Raw genomic sequence first — 25,073 nt, forward strand, 5'->3', positions numbered from 1 at the left:
TACATGACAAATTAAAGGTCATAAGTGGATTATCACTACCTGTAAAGGTTAAACAATATCACATGCTTGTTGTGAAACATCTGTGGCTGAAAATAAAGAATGAACAAAATATATTTATTATGTGATGTTACGTCACAAAAAACCTGTTAAAAAAATACATTGATTGTTAACAATATTGAGTCCTGAGGACAAGATCACAGGCACTTAACAAGTGATAGATGACTCATGATTCACCAGCACAACCCATCTACTGATCTCCCATCACCACAGTACAGTTCTGCAAAAAGTTTTGATTTAGGCAAGAGAATGTTAAGGCATTGAACCACACACTGTTCCGAACTCAACAAGCAGATCATCTTAAATCCAGATGCAGACCGTGGACAAGTGGAAAAGTTACCAAACCAAATATTATGAACTGTTAAAGAGTACTGCAGAAAATGTATTTTCATCAAGCTCTAAAAAATAAATTACATTATTTTTTGTAAAGCTCTCAGTGGTTAAAGTGGGGTTTTACAAAAGATTTCTAAAGTGCAATTCTAACTTTGGTGAACATCTAGAATAGAAACAATCTTTAAAGACATTTTAAAAATCACACCTAGTTGGCCGCTGCCTGTACTGTTTAGGAAGCTAGTGATGGAAATGTTTTGACAAGGCATTTAGAATACTGATAGAGGAATGGTCCATGTTGCCCAGGCTTGTTAAATTCAAATTTTGTAAGGACCTAGTGTAGACACCCAGCCTCCAAGGTTATCTGATGTTCTTCTTCTACTAGAAAGCTTCTAAGGTCTCGTTGCGCAAAAGTGTTGTATAAATATACACCAGACTGTTTTGTGTGCTGTTTGTCTTCAAGGACTAGCCTACTCCACCTTGTGCAGTCCCACCAAAGCACACTAGAGGTCAATAACTTCTTCACTACACGATTCTGAGGTTTGACAGACAAACAACCGTGTCCCTTTCAATCCTGCTGGTCGTGTGTAAGTTTGAATAGAGTCTGGTTCTTTCCAAAGAGAACGGCCTGGTCTGTTGTGGTCCAGTTGAGTCTGGTCTGGTCCAGTTGAGTATGGTCGGTTCAGGTTGAGTTTGGTCCGAACGCACGTTCAGGAGATGGAGCAGACGGTGCTGCTGCCCTGGTTCTTCAGAGCCTCTCTCCTCTTCAGCTCTCTGGTGATCCTCCTCTTAATGCCCTCCAGGTATAGGTTCCTGTCAAACTGGCCCGCCCCAAGGGGAATGCTGTAAAACACAACACACATTTATATACAAATATATAAATATATAATAATTGTTTTGTTTTCACCCAAAGAATACTTGTCCTCTTTTTTGGGGTTTAGCGCTATGCAGGGCATCATCTGCTGTATCTAAACTGGGAGAGCTAAAAGCCAGCAGGCTGTCCAGCTAGGATCCAGTTCCAGCTAGTCTTACTTGTCTCTCCCTGGGCGCAGTTTGACCTGGAACATGCCCATAACAGGCCGGTGGTCGGATGTCCTAATGGATGAACAGCTGGTGTATTTGACCACCTTGATGTCGTCAGCCTGCCTGTTTCTGTACAGTATCCTGTCCTGGGATGCACACAGAGAAAATACATTTATTGGTTTTGCTGTGGTTTTTCTGTGATAGGACTCCTTGAGCAGGAAAGCTCACCGTGTATGACGGGGTCCTCTGTTTAGAGGTGCTGTCGTAAACATCGCAACCAATGTCAAACTTGTAGGTGGGTGGGAAGTGGATGGGTGCTTCCTGGAAACCTTTAAATATAGAACCTAGAATACAAGACAACAGTCTCAGCCCAAAACGCATCTGATGATATGCACACAATACCAACACGCACACCAACACACAATTCAACTTAAAAAAGGTCAAAGTGTATAATTCAGAGCTGCCAACATTGTGTTTTTGAAAGTATTGTTATTGAAATGTAATGTAAAGTAGGAGCAAAGAAAATTTGGCTGGATATTGTATTTTTTGTATTGGCTCTTTGGGACGAATCATAAGACGGCTTATATGTGAGCTTTACGGCTGTTTGGATGTCAACACATGCACGTGGCTGCCTGCTAAAAGAATGACACTGATTTATTGTGTAATGCAGGGCTCCAGACTAACTTTTTTTATTAGGAGCACAATAGCCCATGACTGAAATACTTTGGAGCGCAAGCAAGAATTTAGGGGCACACCTTATATTGACCTGCAATGCATGTATTAATGTAACTAGAGAGAGTACAATTCAGTGGCAATTAGACCCTCTTTAGGAGTGCTCAAGCACCCCTAAATTGTATCTCAGCACCAGTGGTGTAGTGGTAAAAATAGAGGTGGGTAAACTATGAATTTTATAATTTATTTATTTACAGGGTCGTCAAGGCCCCCCCCCCTAGACCCTTTATACTGGGGCACGTGCCCCAGTATAAATCTGCTGTGCCCCAGTAAAATCAAAAGTTTGAGTTTTAACACTTTACTTTATTAGTCAGTGCATTCATTTAGATTAATAATCCCCGAAAAAATAACGCTTGTAAAATCAAAGCTGTTTAACCAGTAGCTGTGCTCTTCTGAGCTTGCCAAATGGCCACTGCAGCACACACACAGAAGTCCAGGTGTCAGACTCGGACACCAGAATTGAGGTAGGCTAAGAAAACATTACAAAACTAAAGAAAGTTTCAAAATGATAGGCCTACCGATCATCTTATTTTGCCTAAAACATAAAAACAATACAACATGAAGCTCATAAAACCGTATCTGCGCACAAATAAATACGAAAATGAATGTGCACTGGCATTAACTATTGATGTCCATGCCAAAAGCCGAGGTAAAGTTAGTTTCGTATTCGACATTGAAAAGACGCTACTTTGCAGTGTCGTGTTCCGGACCGGGTGAAAACTACCCCTACAATTTTGAAAAATTATGACTTTTATATTATTTTTATGAATATAAAATCTCAAACGAACAGCAGAGTATTCCAACAATGAATATATACCTAGGGAAGTGTACAGGAATTTTGAAGGGCAGTTGCTCTGGCCTGAAAAAAGGGCACCCCCCCCTCCCCCGCAAAAAAAAGAAGAAAAAAAAGAGCCTGCCGATTAATGATAATAATTCATGTAATGCATTATTAGTCTGCAATGCAGACTACAGCGTTTAGGCCTATATGTTAAACAATATGAAATGTCGCTTTTGGTGGAGCAAGAACAATCCTTGCGAGTTTTTTTGGTGGTCATGATGCTGTGGCCCTCCTCCCCACGGGGTTCTGGAAAAGTTCAATTTTGCAGCTAAGGCAGCTAGCGCCGTTGTGAAGGAGTTGGCTAAGGCCAACGCCTGCGATTGGTTATGGCAGATCAGCGTGGCTCTGGGCAGATCCAATAGTTTAACCCTAACCCAAACTTCAACAGAGTACCCAACTTCAAGGAAGTTAACACTTGTCAATAGAGCGATCCCAGACCCTCTGTACAAATTAAATGTATGAGAGTCTGGTTAAGACCAAGCTACCATGACGCCTGGTAACAAGGGCTCGTGAAACTGCTCACCAAAAGATCGAAGGGGATCCCACTTGTCTGGTAGATTAAGACATGTTTGTAGGAACCTAGCAAAACATAGTCTAAACTTTCCAAGACTTTTAGCTAGGTTTATAGGTACCTTGCAGAAAATAGCCTCAACTTTCCTAGACTTTTAGCTAGGGTACTAATGCTGCGGGCTCACTGATATCGTTGTCTAACTAGAAAGTCGTATCTATGCGTTGTTGCTAACGTGTGCTGACATTGTGCACACATTGTAGTTGTGCTTGTGTAGAGTTTAAACAAAGTGTTCGGTTGTCAGTTATAATGTTGTTGCTAAGGCCGGTGTGGCAGGTTGAAAACGTGGAGAGAGAGTGACGGGTGGATAAGTGTGGAGAAAGAAAATAAACGGAGATGGTTATGAGCTCCAAGAGTTACCAGTTCTATGCGTTTTGTCCAATACCACGGGATATTTAGGCCTTACACCTCAGATGCCACATTAGTGACAGCGGTATTTGGGGAGTGTTTTGTTGAATTAGTTTTCTTGTTGGACAATTACTGAACTTACTAGTCAATTGGCTGGCTAGCGCTACGGTACTCAGTTTGTTAACACTTGTTAAGTTGGAGCATCATGTTGGGTGGACTTAAATGGGAAGGTGCAGACGACGATATGGTGGACGGCGCGTTTTACAACGGCACTTCATCATTTACTAACTCTGTGAGTAATATCAGAGTGGAGCTTCCACCACCGTTCTGTGGCGACAGCAAGAAACCGTTTGCTACATGGGTTAAACAGTTTGAAGCCGCGGTGCGTGCTCAGACGAGAGAGCAGCTGGGCATAAGCTACACCGCGAACTTGGTGAATATTCTCCCTACCAGACTGGACGGGCAGCTTTCCTGCTTTGGGACAGTTTTCCAGGAGAGGTACAGTGTGATTACGAACGGATGAAAGATAAATTAAAGGAGGCGTTCGGACAGTGGCAATTTCTCCTATATTTCTAGACGTGCATTAATGCACGGCCCCGCAATGCTAATGAGAGTTTGGAGGTCTATACTGCGAACATCGCAAGACTGGTAGCCAAAGCTTTTTCTGATTATGACCGTGCTGAGGTGAATGGGGAGAACTGTAGGCATTTTCTCGCTGGTCTAGACCCCGCTCTCCAAGTTAAGTGCTAGGAGCAAGGGGCGTCCGACATGGAGGAGGCAATGATGATAGCGGGCCGTTGCGAGCGTGCAAGACAGTGCATGCTCGCACTGTGCAGTTAAGGTGGGTGCACGTCGCACTAGCCCCCTACCCCACCTGCTGTGGTGGCCTCTCTGAGTTCTCCACCTGCTGCTGCGGTGGATGGCAGTGCCAATGCCACAAATATGCTTGTTGATGTTTGTTGAAAGTCTCACTTTGAAAGTGGACAATTTTCAGACGGAAATGAGGGAACTGAAGACTTACACACTTAGCGCTGACAGCAGCAGATGGAGTTCCCCCGTTCAGAAAGATGACGCAGGATGCACCAGCGGTGTGACTGTGGCGAGCGGGGCTGTAGATCTGCTACCAGGGACCCCCAGACGGAGGACGGTAGAAGGGGTAGCTCTCCACTGTGCGGACCGCAGGGGGGATACAACAGCAGCGGCTGGTCTCCTTGCGGGTCCCATGACACAGCTGACTCCTCACCACTCCAACCAGACAGTGGGGGCCAACGGAGGTCCTACGGCATGGACGAGCAACAGTCAAGACGGGCAGTGAGATTTCTGTCCCCTCCCGGCATTCACCGTCTACGGCCTCATCCAGACAGATGCAGGGAAACTTCCAGTGACTGGCATTGAGACCCAAATGCCAGTTTTGTCACCTCAGGGTCCACAGGGAGATTCACCGGAGGTAACCCCTAGTCCTAGAGGGGACTCATGTTCAGTGGGGGAGTCTAAGCCTACAGCCTATGTCAAAGGACTGGTAGAAGGGGTTGATGTGATACAACTGGATACACCAGGTTGAGCAGTGCAGACAAGTGAAAGAAGCCATCAGTGACACAGAGGTAGTGGTCCACATGGATTTCTCAGAAAACAATGCATGCAAGCTCCACACCGAGATTCAAGCTTTCCATTTTGGTGGAAGTCGTAAACAGGCCACAATTCACACCAGTGTGGTCTACACATCCGATGGGAGCCAATCATATGCCACAATCTCGGACAGCCTTCGCCATAATGAAAGAGCAGTGTGGGCACACATTGAGCCAATTTTAAAGAAGTTGAAGGAGCAGAAGCCCACTCTTACATCCATCCACTTCATGAGTGATGGGCCTGTTACACAATATAGAAATATGCGCAATTTCTATCTCCTGACAACGCTGCCCTTTATCAAGGAGGTGACCTGGAATTTCTCTGAGAGAGCCCATGGTAAACGTGCACCTGATGGGGTGTGTGGTGCTGTAAAGCGCATGGCTGATCAGAGGGTGAAAATGGCAGCAAATATTCAGACACCAAAAGAGCTCTATGAAACTTTAAAAACCTCAGCTTACTCTATCAATTACTTTCGGGTGTCAGAAGAGGACATCCTGAAACATGATGAAGCTGTACCAGAGAAGCTACCTGTTGTGAAGGGCACAATGAAAATTCACCAGATTGTGTCTTACCCCTGGACAGTTTAGTCACAGAGAACTGTCCTGCTTCTGCAGCCGAGGAAAGGGTAACATTTGTAACTGCTTCAGTCCCAATGAAGTGCACATGAATGTGTGTGAATTACCCACCAGTGCTCCAGCAACAATACCACTTCATACTATGACAACAGATATTGTTGGAAGGTTTGTCATATTTAAATATGATGCCCAGCCATTTGTCAACCAAGTCCTAAATCTGGTTAGTGATGAACTTGAAGTGAGCTGCATGCGACAGACAACGTAAAGAAATGCCTTTGTGTGGCCAACAGCCCCAGATGAAATATTTTATTACGTGTCTGACATGCAAGCCATCCTATCGGAGCCTGAGCCATTAACAAACCGCTCATCACAATTATGTATCCCTGACTGGGAAACATTCCAAAACATGTGGTAGTCACATGCCCACACTCATAATATTGTCACAAACATGTCTTTTTAAGTTCATTTGGAAATTTTCAAAAGTTCCTATCTTCTCTTAAATAAACGGATTTAAACTTGTCTGATTAAATGTTTGCAACTCGAATGGTGAGATGAGGTTATAAATGTAAATGTTACTCAAACAGTATCATCTCCCTTCAAATGTATTCTCTACATAAAATATGAAATATGTTAATTCAGTGTTTTATAAAAACGTTGTGTTATGTAATGTTAAGTGAAATTAATCAATAAACATTTTTATTAAAACATTAAAAAATTGTTACAAACTTGTCAATTTCTCTTATTTAGTTTCAAGTTTGAGTGTTGGTAAGAAAAATGATACAAAATATGTTTTTTATGGTAATCCTGAAAATTATTGCAGAATGTCCTTCCGTCTAACAGTATGTCATTCCGGCTAATAATAACACAACCAAGTAATTTAACTCATATTTTTGTGTTAAATTACACAAATCTGTTACACCAAGGGGTATTCAGTTCCGTACGGTGGGTAGTAGGAAAGCCTGGCCTGATCCAACATCACATCGACACAGGTAACCATTCCCCAGTGAAAAAGCCGGCCAATCAAACTTCCCCAGACAAACAGAGGCAAATTGACAGGCAGGTGCAGTGTCTGTTGGAGGATGGCATCATTGAGGAGAGCTGTAGCCTGTGGTCCTCTCCAGTGGTGCTCGTCAAGAAAAAAAACAATACATGGTGTTTTTGTGAGGATCACAGGGGTCTAAACTCTGTTACCGTCAAGGATTCTCATCCACTGCCAAGAGTGGACGACACGCTGGATGTTCTGTCGGAAGCCTCCTGGTTCAGCACGCTGGACCTCTGACAGATACTGGCAGGCCGAAGTGGCGTCAGAGGATCGAGAGAAAACGTTGTTCTCTACTGGCCACGGTCTGTATCAGTTCAGATCAATGCCCATGGGCCTCACCAACGCACCTGCAACCTTTCAGTGGGTCATGGAGCTGGTGTTGAGGGGTTTGCCATGGCGCATATGCATGGTCTACTTAGACGACATACTAGTCTTCAGCAGGTCGTTCGAAGCCCACCTCTGGGATTTGGAAGAGGTTTTTACCCGGATTGGAGCCACTGGACTGAGGTTAAACGCCAGGAAATATCACCTGGCCTGCGACCATGTGGTTTTACTTGGTCACTTTGTCACGGCTGAGGAGCTCTGCCCTGACCCCAGGAACACCGATAAGGTGAAGGCGCGGCCAGTCCCACAGTCTGCTACCAAGGTACGGGCGTTTCTGGGGCTCGGCTCATATTATCGGTGGTTTGTTTTGCCCAGCACGCCGCTCCCCTTCATGTGCTCAGGGGAAAATATGTGCCTTTCCGTTGGACAGCGGATTGCCAGGAGGCATTTGTGTTCTTGAGAGACGCCCTGTGCTCAGAACCTATTGTTTCCCATCCAAACTTTTCCCAGCATTTCACGCTCTACACTAATGCGTCACAGATGGCGGTGGGGGCTGTGTTGGTACAGGAGACGGAGGGCCTGGAAAGAGTAGTGGCCTATGCAAGTCACTCCCTCACTGCCACTGAACGGCGTTGGTCCACATATGATGGGGAGTTGTGGGCCATAGTGTGGGCTGTGAGAAGTTTTAAACATTACTTGGGTCTCCTGCCATTCACTATTGAATCAGAATCAGAATGGGGTTTTATTCGCCATGAAAGACATGGCGAATAAAACCACAAACATGGAATTTACTTTGGCAGGAAGAAGCCTGCCGAGGCAGCCATTTTCGGCGCCATCTATAATTTCAGCATTACATGAGGACAGGGGAGGGGAGAAAAAAGGCAACCCCCAGACTATGCTCCAAGGGGAGTACAGTGTGGGAACAGTCAAAAAACACCTCAGCACATAAGCACATACATTGTACAACATTACAGAACCACATGACTTGCGCAGAAAGACTGTAATCATGGTTCGCATAGAAAGATGTCTTCACCGCCCAAACAGAACAGGAAGACAAGGTTAAATTTCAGCATAACATGAGGACGGAGAGGAGAAAAAAAGGCAACCCCCAGACTATGCTCTTAGAGGAGTACAGTGTGTGAAAAGGATAAAAACACCTCTGCACATAAGCACATACATTGTACAACATTACAGAGTATATACAAGACAAGACGATAGAAGCCAAGCAGGGAAAGTCAGGGGAGGGGAGGGAGAGAAAAAAAGCAGGCGAAGGCATTGGATGGGGAAAGGGGTGTGTGCCTGGGTTGGCGCCTTCGCCTACGCCACAATCAGTCAGATTCTCAGTTCGCAGATAGTATTGCCATGGAGACATCCTTAGTCAAGACAGAGACGCAATCCACAGGTGTCTGTGGGAGGGGGAAGGGAAGAGACTACAGAGAGTCTCACTGCAGCGCTCTCCAGGGGAGTTGTTGTTCCAGCAACGGCCAAGGCCTGAGCTGGTTACGGGGCCGAAAGCAAGATTGGGGTAGTTGTTTGGTCGAGTAGGCGCCTTCATTCCACGTCTACTCATCATTATGGCCTCCAAGATGGTGTCAATTGCATTGAGAGACCAGCTAATCAATTCCATGCTTCTTGCTTCGGAGAGTGATGCGGTGAGAGTCTCTCGAGTATACACAAAACAAGACAATGCGATAAAAGCCGAGCAGGGAAAGTCAGGGGAAGGGAGGGAGAGAAAAAATGCGACCGCCTTCGTCAAGAGCATTTGTCGGGCCTACGGCGGCTTACCATCGACAACGACCGGACAGGACATCACAGCCGCTGGGCCTTGGAGCTGGACCCATACGACTGGGCCATTGTACATAAAAGTGGGGCTCAGCATACATACGCTGATGCCCTTTCACGCAGGACGGACCGTGGTGGAGTCCAAGAGGACGGGGATTCTCCCAGCGCCAACTGCACTCTAGTGAACACCAGCACCCAGACAAAACTAGACAAAGTTTATGGTACAGTGTGTTCTGTTGATACACAGGCCGCTGATAATGGCTCCTGCTCCCAGGCAGCCCCTGACCCCGACACTCTCACAGACCAGGCCTTGATGTATACGCTGTCTCACGATGGCTCAAATGTCAAGGAGCTGCAGAGGAAGGATGCAGACATTGAGCAAGTTCTGTCCTGGCTGGAAATGGGTCAGAGACCACCCAGGTGGAGGTTAAAGGGTGCCAGTCACGGTCTGCGGAGGTTGTGGCATGAATTTCCGCGTTTGACATTCGTGGATGGCCTGTTATGTCGAGCAGTTTGGCGGGTTGAGGCTGGTCAGTCCAACCAGGTCGTTGTTCCTGCTGTCCTGGTACCCGAGGTCCTGAAACACCTCCATGGGGCCCCTTTGACAGGTCATCTGGCCTATGAACGTGTCTTGGCACGGGCGAGAAGTGTGTGCTATTAGAATCAGAATTGGTGTTTATTCGCCATGAAAGTTTGCACAGACATGGAATTTACTTTGGCAGGAGAGCCTACCTAGGCAGCCATTTTCAGCGCCAACTAGAAAAAAAGGTTACAGCATAACATGAGGAGAGAGGAGGAGAGAAAAAGGCAACCCCCAGACAATGCTCCTAGAGGAGTACAGTGGGAGTACAGCCTGGGAACAGGCAAAAACCTCAGCACATAAGCCCAACAACACTTACAAAGACAAAGACACTTGCAACGGGAAATGGGGGGGGGGGAAGACAAGCAGCATCTGGACCTGCAGCCATGGTAGGCGCTGGACACAGACACGCCAGCCACCCAGGGGAAACAAGCAGTCGAAGGCGTTGGATGGGGGTGGGGGGGTGGTGATATCTGTAGTAGGTGAAAGTAAATGTGTGAGTGGGTCTGGGTTGGCGCCCTCGACCTAGGCCACAATCAGTCTGAGTCTCCCTATGCAGATTGTGTTGGCAAGGAGACATCCTTGGTCATTACCCGGGTAGAGACCAAGCCACAGATGTCGGTGGGGGAAGGGGGAGGGAAGGGCAAGATCGCTTCAGCGCTCTCCAGGGGAGTTGTTTTCCAGCAACGGCCTTGGCCAAGGCCTGTGCTGGTTACGGGGCCGAAAGTAGATAAGATTGGTGTAGTTGTTTTGACGAGTAGCTGCGACTCAATTTTCACTGTCCACCCTTCAAAAAGGTTTCCAACTCCTCGATCCTCCTTTGCAGAGCCGCAAACTTATCCCTGTTGTAATCCATATTGCGCTGTAAGTTCGCAGTCAGAGCTCCAACAGCTCTACCCACCGATTCAATCAGGTCGGGCAGCCTAATGGGGCTTTTGATGGCTGCATCCGTATCCTTGACTTTCCGATATAAAACCAACCGCCTATTCCTAACAGCAGAAAGCCTGTAATCACGGTTCCAAATATAAAGATGTCTTCAATGTCCTCCACGGAAAGCGCCGCGAGACACACGACACACCAATTCTCCCACGCGTCCATCGTGTAGCCAGCTGCGAACGTCCCGTCAGGACAGTTGGACTACTTCACAAAGTTTGTCAACCTATATGCCATCCCTGACCAGAAAGCCACCACTGTCGCTGAGTGTCTCTTTAACAACTACATTTTGGAACATGTTGTCATGGTAACATTGCATACAGACATGGGCAGAGTCCGATGTGGTTAGATTTTAGTGCGGGAGGCTGGTGGTGTGAAAAACACACACAACACCGTACAATCCTAAATCTAACGGCATGGTGGAGAGATTTAATAGGACTCTACTATCTTGCAGAGGGGAGTGGGGCTCTTTTCTTCTGCAGGTGGCATTTGCATACAACACCAGTGTCCATGCCAGCACAGGGTTTACGCCGTACTTCCTCACCCGTGGCCGGGAAGCTCGGCACCTGTGGATGTAGTGTTGGGTCCGTTGACACAGTGCAACCCTGTGCGAGGTGCTCCGGGAGGCTTTGCTTCTTCCCTCCTCGCCAGTTTGGACACAGCATTGGGCAGACGATGGACAACAATCTGGCAGCGAGCAATAGACATACTATGATGTGAAGATGAGACACAAGCCACATGAGGTTGGGGATCTTGTGTGGCTTAATGACCCTACAGAGAGCCGCCGTAAACTGGCTCCGCACTGGAAGGGGCCATACTTGGTGCGGAAACGACTGGATCTGGGGGATGATGTGGGGGTTACTTACCAGATTAGTAGCCCATTCGGGGACAAGCCTCCTCTCCAGACTATCCATTATGACAGGCTACGCCCTTACAACTTGCCAGATGTTTCTGTTGGGGAGGGTGCGCCGAGAACCCCCTTTACTTGTTCCACACCTGCTGTGCTGCAGGGAGATGTGGCCGACCCCTGGAGCTCCACAGGCTCACCCTCCGGGGAGACTTCTTGCTAGAACCAGGGCCTGTTTTATGGATTCACCAGAACAGGTTCCTGCCTCAACAGGGTTAACTAGGGCTGGGAGGTCAATGCGGCCCCCTATGCGTTTTATGGATTATAGGTTGGGCTAGGGTTTTGGTTGTTGAATTGATGTGTCATTTTAAGGATACAATGTACATTGTGCCCTGGGATGATTTTATTTTATTTTTTATTGGTTGCATTTACGTGCGTAAGAGTCACATGTTTCCATTTTCTCAAGGTATATATATATAGAGTTTGTTTTGTGTATATGTATATGCATTGTTGTATGTAACATGGTATGTTTGGGGTCTGTTCTTTTGGGATTGAAATGTCGACATTTCTTTCAATAAGAGGGGACCAATTTGAAACAAAGTGTTCGGTTGTCAGTTATAATGATGTTGCTAAGGCCGGTGTGACAGCTTGATGACGTGGAGAGAGAGTGACGGGTGTATAAGTGTGGATAAAGAAAATAAACGGAGATGGTCATGAGCGCCAAGAGTTACCAGTTCTATGAGTTTTTGTCCAATACCACGAGATATTCCTTACACCTATGCCTTACACCTCGGATGCTACACTTGTAAAAAATGCTTGCACTGCCTCAAAAACTGGTCGCAAAGTGCGACCATTTGGTCGCAGTCTGGAGCCAAAGCCTAGGATATTCAAGTCAAGCGTGGCAGCGTAATTGGGGCCTGGAAATCGTATCTGCTACGCCAAAATCGTGTATGTTGGCAGCTCTGATCATGATTTACTATCTGTATTTGACACATGCGCGCGCACACACAGCGTGCCTCAAGACAGCCTACCGTCTTTCATCTCCTTGGAGAGCTGATCGTGCAGAAGCAGGGGTGCCATGTCCACGCCGGACGCCTGCTTCAAAATGGTCTCTATTCCCACGCGGTCTTTACTCAGACGGAAGTTAAAGTCCCCGAACCAGAAGACTTCATCATACCTCGTTGTCACGTCAGCTGAGAATGATCATTTACACCATTTATTAACGTTATACACAACACAATATTATATTCTGTATTATATTTAGTATTTATCCAGACAAAGTTTTAGGTTATGGTTAGACATTTTTAACTAAGCAGTGAAAGACTTTATGTCACAAAAATGCTTCAAAATTACTAGCAGAAGAGCAAGTTGACTTACAGGCAGTGGAGCGATATGGATTTGTGTCTGGGAGGCCTTTAGGAAGAGCCAGAGCTTCTATGATCTTGTTGTAGTCCAGTACTCTCTCATACACTTTGGAATCACCGGCTGGGAAAGAACAATGTGGGAATGACTGGTTGCTCTGTTCAAAATAACCCATTTAACGCCAATAAATGTAGGGGATAGGTATAGCTCAGTGGTATAGCATTTGACAGCAGATCAACAGGTTACAGGTTCAAATCCCCACCTATATGTTGCTTTGGATAAAAGTGTCTGCTATGTTTTATAATACTAATATTTATAATATTTGTATTTATTGTTGTTCATCCAAGGGCATGCACATCACATTCTACTTCATATTTACATTCAATTACTTCCATTCTTAAACAGAGGGTGCCTTCCTGTCCACTCACAGGTAAAGTGGGAGGTAATAAAGAGGAAGGAGGTCCCAAAGAAGGTGAAGCCGATGCCCACAGCCCCTTTGGTCTTGATCTGGGAAATGATCCTTGTCGTGACTGTGGCATGTTCCACCTCTGCTCGCAAGGAAAAGCAAGAGATACAGCTACAGTACAGCGCATGAAAGCAAGTGTACATGTATTAGGCACATAAAACAAGTACACAGCATTAGATTATGTGAAAGAAATGTTGGGCTGTACAATGAATGTGTTTTAAAAGAAGTTTACAGTTGGCTAAGATTCTTGATACAATGAATGTTGATTTAACTCCATTTGGCAGAGATGCCACCTGTAGTTTTGTGACACCTAACTAGGAGCTACAGACGTGAAGTCTGGGTGACTTGAGAGTTCGTCACCTGGGGGGCAGAGACAGTTGGTCTGAAGACAACTATATTGTTCTAAGGAGTTAACCAATGACAGAAGATATTTGGTATAGCTGCATGTCTGTATTATGGACCAATGACTTTTGAGAACTGTGTGCTATAAAATGGTCTGTTGAAGGATGTTCTTGGGGGTTCAGGGCCATCAGCTGTGTCGTGCTGGTGTCTGCTGGACTCTCCGGTTCCATTTGAGAATGCTAGATGGAGCTATATGGAATTGTCTGTGTTATTGATTTAAGTTTGTGTGTCGATTATGTTGGTAACGTTATTATGTATACGTCATACGGGGGGGGTCAACATTTTTAGCCAATTCCCTGGCCTAAATACATCCACTGCAAACATTTATCATATTCTCATGTAGGCCTGCATGTAAACCAGAAGATAATATTTTAAAAGAAATTCTTGGATTCAAATAATGCATCATCACAGTTTGTATGACTCAAAATGGTCATTTCACACTAGCATTTAATTATTGCGGCAAACAATTACACAGCACTAAACTGTAAGTAAAGTACAAAAAAGTCAAAATAACAAAACCTGTAATTATTACTTGTGAACAAATGTCATTTACGTCTGACTAAACCTCGTCACGCGAAAGTGAACAAGGTAAACACATCCTTTCTGTTTCCTCTTCTAAGCCACATTATAGACCAATTATTTGTTTGCAAACATTCGGGATGCGCGCGCAATGTGGCTGCAGGAAACCGGGAAAGGATAGCATTTTAAATGGCAAAAGGATCACACGGATAATACAAATAGTTAGATTAAAAAAGACCAAAAAGGTCGAGGAGGACAGCCTTTAAAAAGAGAAAGCGATTACCCAGTGATCTGTCGCATCAGAATTTTGATTTGGGTCACGAAAGTCTTGTAATTTGAGTGAGAATGTCGCCCGGTACATACCGCAGAGTCGAGCGGCAACCATGTCTTCACGTCATGTCACAAAGTTAATAATTGTACAGTTTTACAGTCAATTCTACATCTAAAAAGTCGAGCAGGGCATCTTTCAAGAGATATGGGAATTCTGCTTTTAGCCAGCTGGTCCGATTATTTTTCTGATCTGTTTAAAATGGCAATCAATGTGAGACTGCATCCCAGTTACACTGTTTTGACGTTAGCCTCAGTCAGACTCGCTCAGTGGCAGTGTGCACAATGTTGTATTTCGTCGATGCTGCGTCTACTCTTTATTATGTCTATGGATTACGTTACTGTTGATCATCTGTCCATCATCATATAAAGCCCGCCCTGACAATTTGATTGGTCCGAACAGCCCCTGTTCGGACATACTTTTTCCCAAAACTAGCGACCCCAGACCCAACTTCCCGACCAAATTTTTTTGTGGGTGAAGCTAAGTTGGGCTGGCAGCTAGGCTAACAAGATGTGACCATAATTACACTTGTGCATTCCATAACGTAAAACTTGTTCCTGTATTATTTTAGTTGCAAACGATCATGGGAGCAAATAAAAAATACATCTAAAACCAAACCAAATTCAAAACGGTAAGTAGCAATAGGCAATACTTGCTCATATTATAAGGCATACAAGTACAAGGCTGAATTGCCTGAGTCAGTCCCTTTTGTTCCTCCCCCTGAGCCTAGGGCCTCCACTTCAAGGCCAAGACACAAGGTATAAGCAATGAACCTTGAAACACAGTAGTCAAATGGACACCTTCAACTTTCTCCAAATGTGCCTTGCAAAGGGACAATGTTCTATATTTGTTTCAGGTTGGAGCAGACAATGTGAGGGCCCTGCAAGAACCCTGGAGCTTGTATAAGAGGCTATTTATTAAAAAACAAGGCTGGAGATTAGAGAGAAAACTGGAATATGAGAAGAGATAGTAAATGACTGAATGAATGACACTGAACTTAGTTACACTGACATTCTTTTTCTGTGTTCCTAGGGAAGGGAGAACACATTAGGATGTATTTGTTAAACTTTTTTCTACATTTTGGAACCTTTTTATACCTTTTTGTCGCTTTTTTGTTGTGCCTTTTGAGTCTTTTGTGGGGGGTTTCACCACTTCTCTCTCTTAATGTCCTATTTAGCATTTTTTTTTTATGCTATAAAAGTAAATGAAACATCACAATTTAATGAAAGTAGTGAAATTATTATTTATTTAACTTGTGAAGAGCATTGTCAGGCATGAAAACGGGTCAGTGGTGAAAAAGGTGAGAAGGATATTACCCCTGTAAGGGGGTCTGGGTGCATGCTCCCCCATAAGAACATTTTTAATATTCCATATTTTAAAGCATCAATCTGATGCATTTTGAGATACTTTTTTGCCAACCTGGGGAGAGCTGGAGAAATGTAACTTAAACCATGAGTCAAAAATTATTATGGCCTCCTTACTAAGTATTATGCAAGCCATTTAATGCCAGCCTGTCACTGGGTCTAACATTTACAGTATCTGAGGCACAATGTGGTAAGGGCACCACAAATGGCTTAATGCATAACTCCCACAAGAGATGGTGGACATGCTGTAATTTAACTTGTCTACTCTTCCATCATGAATGACAGCCAATACAAGTACCACAAATTGCATACAGGTTGTCAGGTCTGCTTATTGATAGAACGGCAGGGACGAACTGGGAGTAGAAATAGGCCTTGGACTTTGATCCAGACCGGCCCACCAGAACCGGTCCCGTATACGCCATCACAGCGAGCACCCTGCTAATGCATGCAAATTCTGTGCCTGATGTGATGCTAGTTAGGGACTTCCATGGTTAATGCGAGCGCGCGAGCAAATTTTCTGGGCTGGTTTGAGCAAAAAAACGTTTTTGGAGCTTGAAACAAACAAACAGACGTTAGTCCAATTTGTAAAACGTTGTCTAGTGAAGGTAATTACGTTTACGTTTCTTAGCCTGGTTTTCCATCTTTATATTGTCTCAAATTAGCTTTCGATCTGTCAGTGTCCAGGGGCGTTTCTACATGGGGGCCAGTGCCCCTGTAAAAATGTCCCTGGCCCCCCCTGTGGCCCCCCTGAGCTGACTGGAAAAAAAAAAAATATATATATATATCGTTTTTTGTTGTTTTGTTTTTTTACACGTTTTTCTTGTTCCAGTAGTCATCATAAACCGAGGAAGGGACATTGCAGCCTTTTTTGCCCCAGTAAACAAAGAAGTTAGAGAAACATATCAAGGTATTGAGAGAGTTGAGGAGCTGGAAGAGGGAGAGCCAGAGCATTTTGTATGATTTTAATGTAAAGCTAATTTAAGTATTTAATGTTTAAATATCATTTGTTTCCGTTTTTTTATGCGACCCTCTGATTAAACACTGGCCCCCCCTTGGCCCCCCCAGTAAAATGAGTCTAGAACCGCCACTGTCAGTGTCACTGTTGTGTGTAGGCGGCACATACGTTCATTTGGAATTTTCCACCGTAGCTTTAGCTAGATGGCTAACGTTGCGTTCTCTCCTGCTGTGTTCAATGACTCAACTCATCAAGCTGTAGTTAACGTTAGCTAAATCTATGTCAACAGAGCTCCTGGGTAACTTAACTTAGATATACCAGAAAATATAAAAATGATTGAAACCATCATTCACCGAGGCCAGGTGCTTTCAGCTTCTGATGGTGGTTTGCACTGGTAATATTTCCATGCACTCACGCTCCCTTCTGACACGCGCACCTGTTCGCAGTTCAATGAATATGAATACCCCCCCACCCCCCAAAAAAACAATTTCTCATCGAATCTACACAATTCACGTAGGTCACCTGTTTTGGTTTCAAAACGGCAAATTTCGCCGAAAGGTGAGGGATTTTCATGTCTGCATTGTACAGATACACATTGTTCTTTTTGGTTTGAAATTTTTTGGTTGAAAGAAACCCCAATTTCTGATATGGAAATTATTAGAAAATCAGTCAAAGCAACCCAAGGACAAAAGGGTTAAGGGGAGACACCCCAGTCAATAGGGATAACATATTAACATGAAACCTCCCCAGTTGATAACTAATAGTAGGTCAAATATTGTTTTCATTACTAGTTTCCTGTAAATGCACATTTAAATGAGCAAATGATGCATTAAGTTGTAAAATATGATATCATTTGTATACATTTTGGTATTTGCATACAACGGAAATCAGAACATTGAGTGAAAATCTTTGTTTCATTTTGTCAACATATTAGAGTCCAAAGTTTTTACAAAGGGCACTTTGGATATCTATTTCTCATCACTCCATTAATCAGAATGTGGTGGCAACAGCCATTAAAGAAAATCTGTTGCAAATTGTGCGGCAGACCGTGTTCTTGCTCAGGTTCTCCGCATCACCCACTATAAAAGTACCCATAGCGAAATAACGAAATGCTATGCATACTCCGTCTGGAACTGTGAGTGCACATCAATGTGTCGCATTGGCAACATACAGCTCAAGAAGCTGACAAAGATAGGCTACGTTATTCGCTCTGCAAGGATCTATATCTTTCATAAAGATTGGCCTACTCATGAGGGAATGCGAAAGGGTTTTGTCTGTCTCTAAATGTTCTGGCTCTTCTGAGCGCACCTCTCACTATTCACGCACCAAGCTCCACAGGATCTTAACGGTGACAACATTATCGTCAAGAATGAGTTAGTGGGCGGGGTTTTTATACCGGTTGATCTCTGATCTCCAATTTAACCTGCTCCCGACCAGGTTCGGCGTTCAGCATGTGTTACCATGGCAATCTACCCCGGTAACAACTGATCCACTGTCGTAGTACAGAAAACCCTGGGTTGAACCTAAAGTTACTTCGCTAACGCCAAATCTTGATTTGTAGTACAGGCCCCAGGATTGAGAACCACTGGTGTGAACAAACACGCTCAGAATCACATAGAACATGCATAGTACACACCCATTTCAAGGGTGTTTCCATGGCGCCGGTGTGTGGCTTAAAACTCACCTGAGCAGAACCAGATGAGGTCCCTCCTGACAAACACAGTGAGGTAGAGAACGCCATGACATGCAGCATACAGCATGACGTAGTACGGGCCTAGGGCTTCCTGGAGACGAATCTCCCACTCCCTCCTGTCACACATATACACCAAACACACATGTGTACACACACAAACACACGGCAACCAAACAGACGTGAACGCACATGCACAACAAACGCAAGACGCGTACACACCCACACACACACACACATGTACACACACACAACAACACAATCTCAAGGTCGGTATACTACCATATCTCTAATAATGCCAGGAATCTGTGTGTGTCTGTCTGTTTGTCCGCGTTTCCTACGATTATCTGACAAGCCGGGCACTCTGCAAAGTTCATATTTTGCAGGTGTCCTTTTCATAATCCAACGGAGTGCAGTACCGGGATTTAACTAATGCGATTAACAAAAGCATTCGCAATGAGTGCCGGGGCCTGTTCCATAAAGGCCGCTCAAATAAGTTGGGCTTAAAGTCCCAAACCAGACTTGACTTAGCTTAACAAGTCAAGCGGGGCTAAAGTGGTTCCATAAAGGCCAATTTCAGCTCACGCAGTCCTACTAATTCAAGTCAGATTCAAGTAGTCAAGCTAATTGCGCATGCACCTTATTCTTAAGAAGCCCGAAAGGTAAAACATGGATCATACAATCCACCACGGCAAAAGAATGCACACATGACTTCTTCCAGAAAGAATGTTCCCTTTAAGCCTTGTAGCCTACTATGACAGCTCCCTCATCCACTGCTTCATCAAAATAAAACGACACGCCATGATTGACGTGAACGACAGGCTACGTAGGTCAAGGTCCTTTTTTAGACCTTTACTTCGATGATTTAAAATCAGTGACCCTCTAAACACATGTAAATTTAATTTTTTGACATTGTTTTAAATAAATAGCCTACTACTAATCAATATGCCTACCCAGTAGCCTAACTTTAAAACATGGTTGTGTCGGGAACATGAAGGATATAGATAGCCTATGGATTTAGGTTTGTTTTGCAATTGTAGACTACTGTTAACAACTATATAGGCCTAACTATGATAATTATACTCGTATAATTTAGACTGAGATAGGCCTATGCCTGATGTCTAAACATTTGAAATCACAAATAGGTATAGGCTACGTTTAACTTGGCTTGTATCAAATAATTGTTCATCATCGTTTGATGCATTAGGCTAAATGTTGTAACCTATGTAGGCTATTTAAGTAGATTTTCTATCAATGTTGAACATATTGAACTGATGAGATTAAGAACATGAGAATATCCGTGGTAAATCCTCGTTCTCCTGTTGGGTCAGTGTTACAGGAAGGTCTGGTTAAGCACCAAGTCACGCTAAGCCTGACAGTTAGTCGGACCCTGACCAGACTAGTTTCGCAGCCTAAGTTGCCATAGTAACCGAGTTCGAACTACGTTGAGCTACCTTTATGGAACCGTATGAACTAGGAATGAGTCCGACTAACTGACATAAGTCTGGCTTATTCGGTCAACTTGCTTTATGGAACAGGCCTCTGGAGTTCGTAGTAAGGAAAATAGGGAAATTCTGTTTCATTTTTGTTTTTTAAGCAAATTCGCTTGTACAACCGATAATCAGCTGCTTTCAAAGGGGTTCGCTGGCTAGCCAACAGAACAACAATATAAAGTGGATTTACTTTCAGTATAGATCAGTTAATTTGGTTACCTAAAAGTTTCAATGTTTGTGGTGGTAAGACAATTTAACAGAGCAATTGATAACGTGGGTAATGTCAGCAGACAAATGAAGGCTACATAATCATTTGCATGAATCTACCACAGCATTTGCAATTTGTTTAAAATCATGAGAAATTGCTATTACGATGTGAGTAAATGACTAGAATAGATGATGTGGAGGTTGAACAAGTACTTCAGAGATGCAGATAATTTCAACTGTAATATGAGAAATATAGGTACTAAAGCCACTGAGAAGAACTGTCATCACCAGCTGCATCACGAGCACTGCACTCACATCTATTCCAGAAATGTGTGTGTAGAGGCACTTTGTCACACTCAGGCATTCCTACATTTTAATTACATTTTATTACTATAATGATACTTGTTTTAAAGTATTTGTTTTGATGTCTTATGAATTTGTATCACAATGATGTTTTGTCCCAACTATGGATTGCTGAATCTCCTGTATACACAACAAATGAACCCTTGCGTAAAAATGTTGAAACCTTGACAAGCAATATAAACAACTCCTACCTGTCTGGACATCCCTCCTGAACACCGATAATGTAAAAGTCCTGTGCAAATTCAGAGTCCGTTGGGAGCAACAGATCATCTAAATTTATTGGAAGTCCCTGAAAATAATACATATGTTAATATGATTTGTGCATGATATGTTAGCATGGTGGTCAGAAGTTGTTATAGATAGTCATGTGCAGTAGAAGAAGTACAAGCAAGGAGAAGAGTGTGTTTCCGAGTGTGTTTCTCAGTGTTCCAAGACCATCAGTTGCAGGTTGTGTGCTGAGGTTGATTGGCCAACCTTCTCTCCTTGCATGTTCCAGGTTGCTACGTAGATTCCCAGAGTCCTGTCAGGAAAGTAGCGGTCTAGCTCCTCAGCCCCCAATAATGCACCATTGCCTAGTACACTTCCCTCCAGAAAGCTCCTGCAACAACACAGACAGGACTGTAACTACCAAGGTTCGGACCTTGATAAAGAACATTCACAAAACCATTTATTTAAATGTGGTTGGACTTCAGAAACTGGTTACGGGCCTGAAGAAAGGAAGAACCGTCACAGCAATATAATGCCTGCACCTGTGTAATGTAGCATGTATGAAGTGATGTACTGTGTGGTGTAGTGTAATAAAGAGTTCTGTACCTATCAGTTCTTATACGCACGTATACTAGTATGAGCCCCCTAAATGCTTGAGCACTGATTCCTGCTGCTAAGATACTGGTTGTCCAGTAAGACCCATCTTATCTCCCGGTCAGCTGTCAATAGGTGTGCTAATCAGACAAGGTCAATCCCCTCCCACAAACGATGTTATCTTATCTTTCACCATTTTCTGTGTAAAAGCAAGCTCTTGGATCACATGCACACATCTTAACATGCTAATAAAGTCCAATAAAGGGGAACTGTGGCCAGTGCTGTAGGGTCATCGCTGTGAAGGGTTTTGATTTGATGTTATGTGCAACATCACAGGAAGGGATTTTCTCTGAATAATGTACACAAATAAACCATGTAACCCAATGTACTACAGTAGACCTTCCCTTAAAAATGGGGTATCAGAAACATATCTTAAGCCAAAACCTCAAATTCTGCTTTGAAAGTTTCAAGAAAGCCTAAAGACAGCACACCTGTATACACTGTAGCCTATCAACCCAGAGGATAAACCTGCTAGTAACCACTTGCACTAAAGCTCATCATCTTCCGTATGTGCAGGTAAGAGTCTCCTGTCCTGAACCCACCTGTTTCTCACGTCTCTGGGTCTGATGGGGTTCAGCACGCTAAAGGTGGACTTCATGGAGTTGACGGAGGAGCTGTCAGACACCATGTTCTCTAGAAGCCGGCTGTCGCTCAGGTTCCTATGCAGTCTCTCTCCAGGCCCTCCTCTCCCCATCAGCATGCCATAATCCACGCAATCCCTGTCAATCCGATTAGACGTTCTTAAGGTCGCCGACACCAAACTCTGCTCCAGGGCAGGAAGCGCTCCTGAGGGCTCCAGGGGGGAGAGGCGCACTTTGGAAGACCTCACCCGCTGTTCTGCAGACTCACTCTGGTGATTGTGGGGCTGCGTTTCGTACTCTGAGAGGCTGTGGCCCCTACCCCTGAAGACGGGAGACCGTGTAGGAACCTGGGCGCTTACAGTCGCTGAGTTCTGTTCATTCCTCAAGGTGGCAGCACCACTAAAGGTAAACACATCTGAAACTGCATGGTCATCCTTAAGGGAGTCTGTGGAGGAGCCCGTCTCAGCGGGGTCGGTTAGACTTTCCTGACTAGATCTCCGTATCTTTCTCCCCTCCTCCTCCAGCGAACTGTTCTTGCCTACCTTCAAATGCCCAGATGGCTTGGGCAGAAGGGGTGGGCGAGGCTGGTAAGTAGTGGCCTTGCTCTTCATGTCCCGTGTATCTTGAGGGGTGATTTGGATGTCGCTGTGGGCCCTGAAGGTTTTAACGTCTGGTGTAGCTGCCGTAAACAGCTCCTTGTTATTGTTGACCCTACTTGGGTCCTTCCCACCTGTGACTCCAGGCAGAACAGAAGCAGCTGGGTGAAAGGGGCTGGTGTTTTCCCCATCCTCGGTCATCTTCATCCTCTATGTCCTCTGGTCAGACGTCTGTAGGACCCGGAGACTTCATTTGCGTATTGCTTAGTTTTGATGTAGAGAAAATATGAGCTGGGTAGCTAACAAGATGTTAAGCTCTAGTTGACAGAGAGTTAACTACAGTGTCAAGCTGTTCGTGAAAAATTTCTCTCCGCCGCTTAGCTAACAATACAAGCTATATTGGAAATCCATATTTGTCAGTAGCTTGCTAAAAAAGAATGCAGTCTTGAATTTAAATGGTTTTGCTTGTTAATCAGACACAGTATTCAGTCGCTACTGCTTCAAGCAAGTTAAATACACCGTAAAGACTACAGTAGCCTGGCTATGTCTAAATATTTTGTTGAAGCGGCATCTTCTATGGCACGTGACATATTGCTCAAGAAAAAGAACCTAGCTAGAAATAGCGTTGAGTAACGTTGATAAAGATAACGTAGTTAGCTAGCTAACTACAAGCTTACGAGTTAGCCCAACTACAGTACTGTACAGTGCTAGTAGTACTGTTGTTTACTGTACAGTATAGCTAGCTAGCCTAGCTGTTTTGTTTGTCTCCCATCTACACGTACAGTACTGTAGCAATCTACTAGACAGCTACTGTAGACTAGCAAATCCACACGATACCCTTTGCCTTGATGACAAACGTTAGCTAAAGAAATTACCTCAGCGTAAACTACGTTTTTGTTCAGCAACTTGTTTTGGCTTCATATTATTTTCAAGTCAAGCTAGCTCAAAATCCTAATACTTCCTTAGCAACGCTTTACAACAAGGTTTTCGTTACCAACGAAGAGCAGCATGGTAATTCATGTGGCTTCGTAAATCACAGCGCCCTCTACGTGACAAAGAAAATTTCTGCAGAAGAGTACAGTCCATAGAGTTAGCTAATGGTACAGTCAGAGACAGGCTGTTTATCAATCCGAAGAACGCTGAGAACGCAAGTACATTTTTTTGAAGAACGTTCTTGCAAGCGTCCTTGCGAGAATGGTCTTGCAAGGACGCAAGGACGGAGAATGAATTGAGATGGTTAGGATTTTCCTGGACTCCCAGCATTATGGTAACACTGATTAACTACAAAAACTAGATGACAAGCTAAAAAATGGTCCCTCTACCTGTAATTTTACGTTTTCTGTAACCCTTGCAAACTTACAGTACCTAATGGCTGTTTATCAATCCACGTTTTTTCCGTTCTTGCGAACTCGTTTGACGTAATCTTTCATTGCTTAAGTACAGTTCCAATCCAAAGAACACAAGTCACCAAGAACATAGACATAATAAAGACAGAGAATGTCTAATATAGAGAGAACTGCCACTCTCGGGAAACTTCCGGGTTCTGAACTGGTTGAAGTTCCATGTGAGGGCGCTAACGAGCGAGTGCAGAATGAATGGAGGTCTATGGAGCAGTACCCCTCAAAATACACTTTTCTCAGGATATAATTTTTTTTTTAGTGATTTAAATTCTGAATTCGAAAGGGGAGGCAAAACAAATACACACTGCTGGCTGTTGGATTGTTTTAAAGTCGCCTTTCTGTTCTAAAAAGCTTTTGAAAATGTCATTGACGTCATACACATCGTACGACCAGAGCTACTGCTTGACGGCAAGCTCTGGTCACTTACTTTTTTCTCTCAGGGCATCGACAACACAGCTGACAGGTTAGGCTCTCCCTGTCAATACACATGCTTGAAAGAGTTTTGGCTTGCTAATGTTGTTGCTAATGTTGCTAATGCTCCGACATTCTGATTCCGCTTCGGATGCCATCAAGCGGGAGCTCTGGTCGTATCAGTCCTTTACTAACCAATCAGCATTCAGTAGCAGAATGCTAGCGTGTTATGGGCAACAACGACTCACCATGTAAGAAATCAAAAGGACATAAGTACTCGTTAATTCAATTTTCGACCTATAATCCATGTTGAACATGCTCAAACTACAATCAAATCGGAGATTTCTCAACGACAATCAGGCGAAAGAGACAAATTTAGCCGTTTAGCTCCATAGACTCCCATTCAACATGCACTCGCTCGCGATCACCCCCAGTGGAACTGTGGTGGAACTGCAGCCAAATTCGGTACA

At 44.2% G+C, this 25,073-nt stretch overlaps 1 protein-coding gene across 2 annotated transcripts; it reads right to left on the bottom strand.

The window, feature by feature from the left end:
* Window positions 1-93: 93 nt before the first annotated feature.
* On the bottom strand, window positions 94-23,976 carry inpp5e (inositol polyphosphate-5-phosphatase E). 2 transcript variants are annotated; one of them, XM_084694703.1, is made up of 11 exons: window positions 23,668-23,968; window positions 22,158-23,055; window positions 21,229-21,352; window positions 20,946-21,043; window positions 18,686-18,810; window positions 13,396-13,515; window positions 12,983-13,090; window positions 12,637-12,798; window positions 1,639-1,754; window positions 1,420-1,556; window positions 94-1,230 (listed from the first exon to the last, which is right to left on the bottom strand). In XM_084694703.1, exons 2-11 carry the CDS (start codon window positions 22,997-22,999, stop codon window positions 1,098-1,100), a joined length of 1,965 nt encoding a protein of 654 aa, XP_084550829.1. In that variant the 5' UTR covers window positions 23,000-23,055; window positions 23,668-23,968; the 3' UTR covers window positions 94-1,097. The 2 variants fall into 2 exon arrangements, 1 of the variants encoding a protein (XP_084550829.1); XR_014751027.1 differs by lacking the exons at window positions 94-1,230; window positions 1,420-1,556 and adding an exon at window positions 4,918-5,173 and having other exon boundaries at window positions 22,158-23,976.
* Between the last annotated feature and the right edge of the window lie 1,097 nt (window positions 23,977-25,073).

The sequence above is a fragment of the Hypomesus nipponensis genome, chromosome 28 (assembly GCF_054491055.1).
Source record: "Hypomesus nipponensis isolate SF chromosome 28, ASM5449105v1, whole genome shotgun sequence".
Taxonomy (NCBI): domain Eukaryota; kingdom Metazoa; phylum Chordata; class Actinopteri; order Osmeriformes; family Osmeridae; genus Hypomesus; species Hypomesus nipponensis.

Bases quoted from the DNA above. Each gene is read 5' to 3' on its own strand.
- inpp5e (XM_084694703.1), bottom strand. From the start codon at position 22,999: ATGAAGATGACCGAGGATGGGGAAAACACCAGCCCCTTTCACCCAGCT. The intron at 18,811-20,945 runs GTAGGAGTTGTT...TATGTGTGACAG, and splicing joins CAGGAGGGATGTCCAGACAG to GAGGGAGTGGGAGATTCGTC. The intron at 1,231-1,419 runs GTAAGACTAGCT...TGTGTTTTACAG, and splicing joins CTGCGCCCAGGGAGAGACAA to CATTCCCCTTGGGGCGGGCC.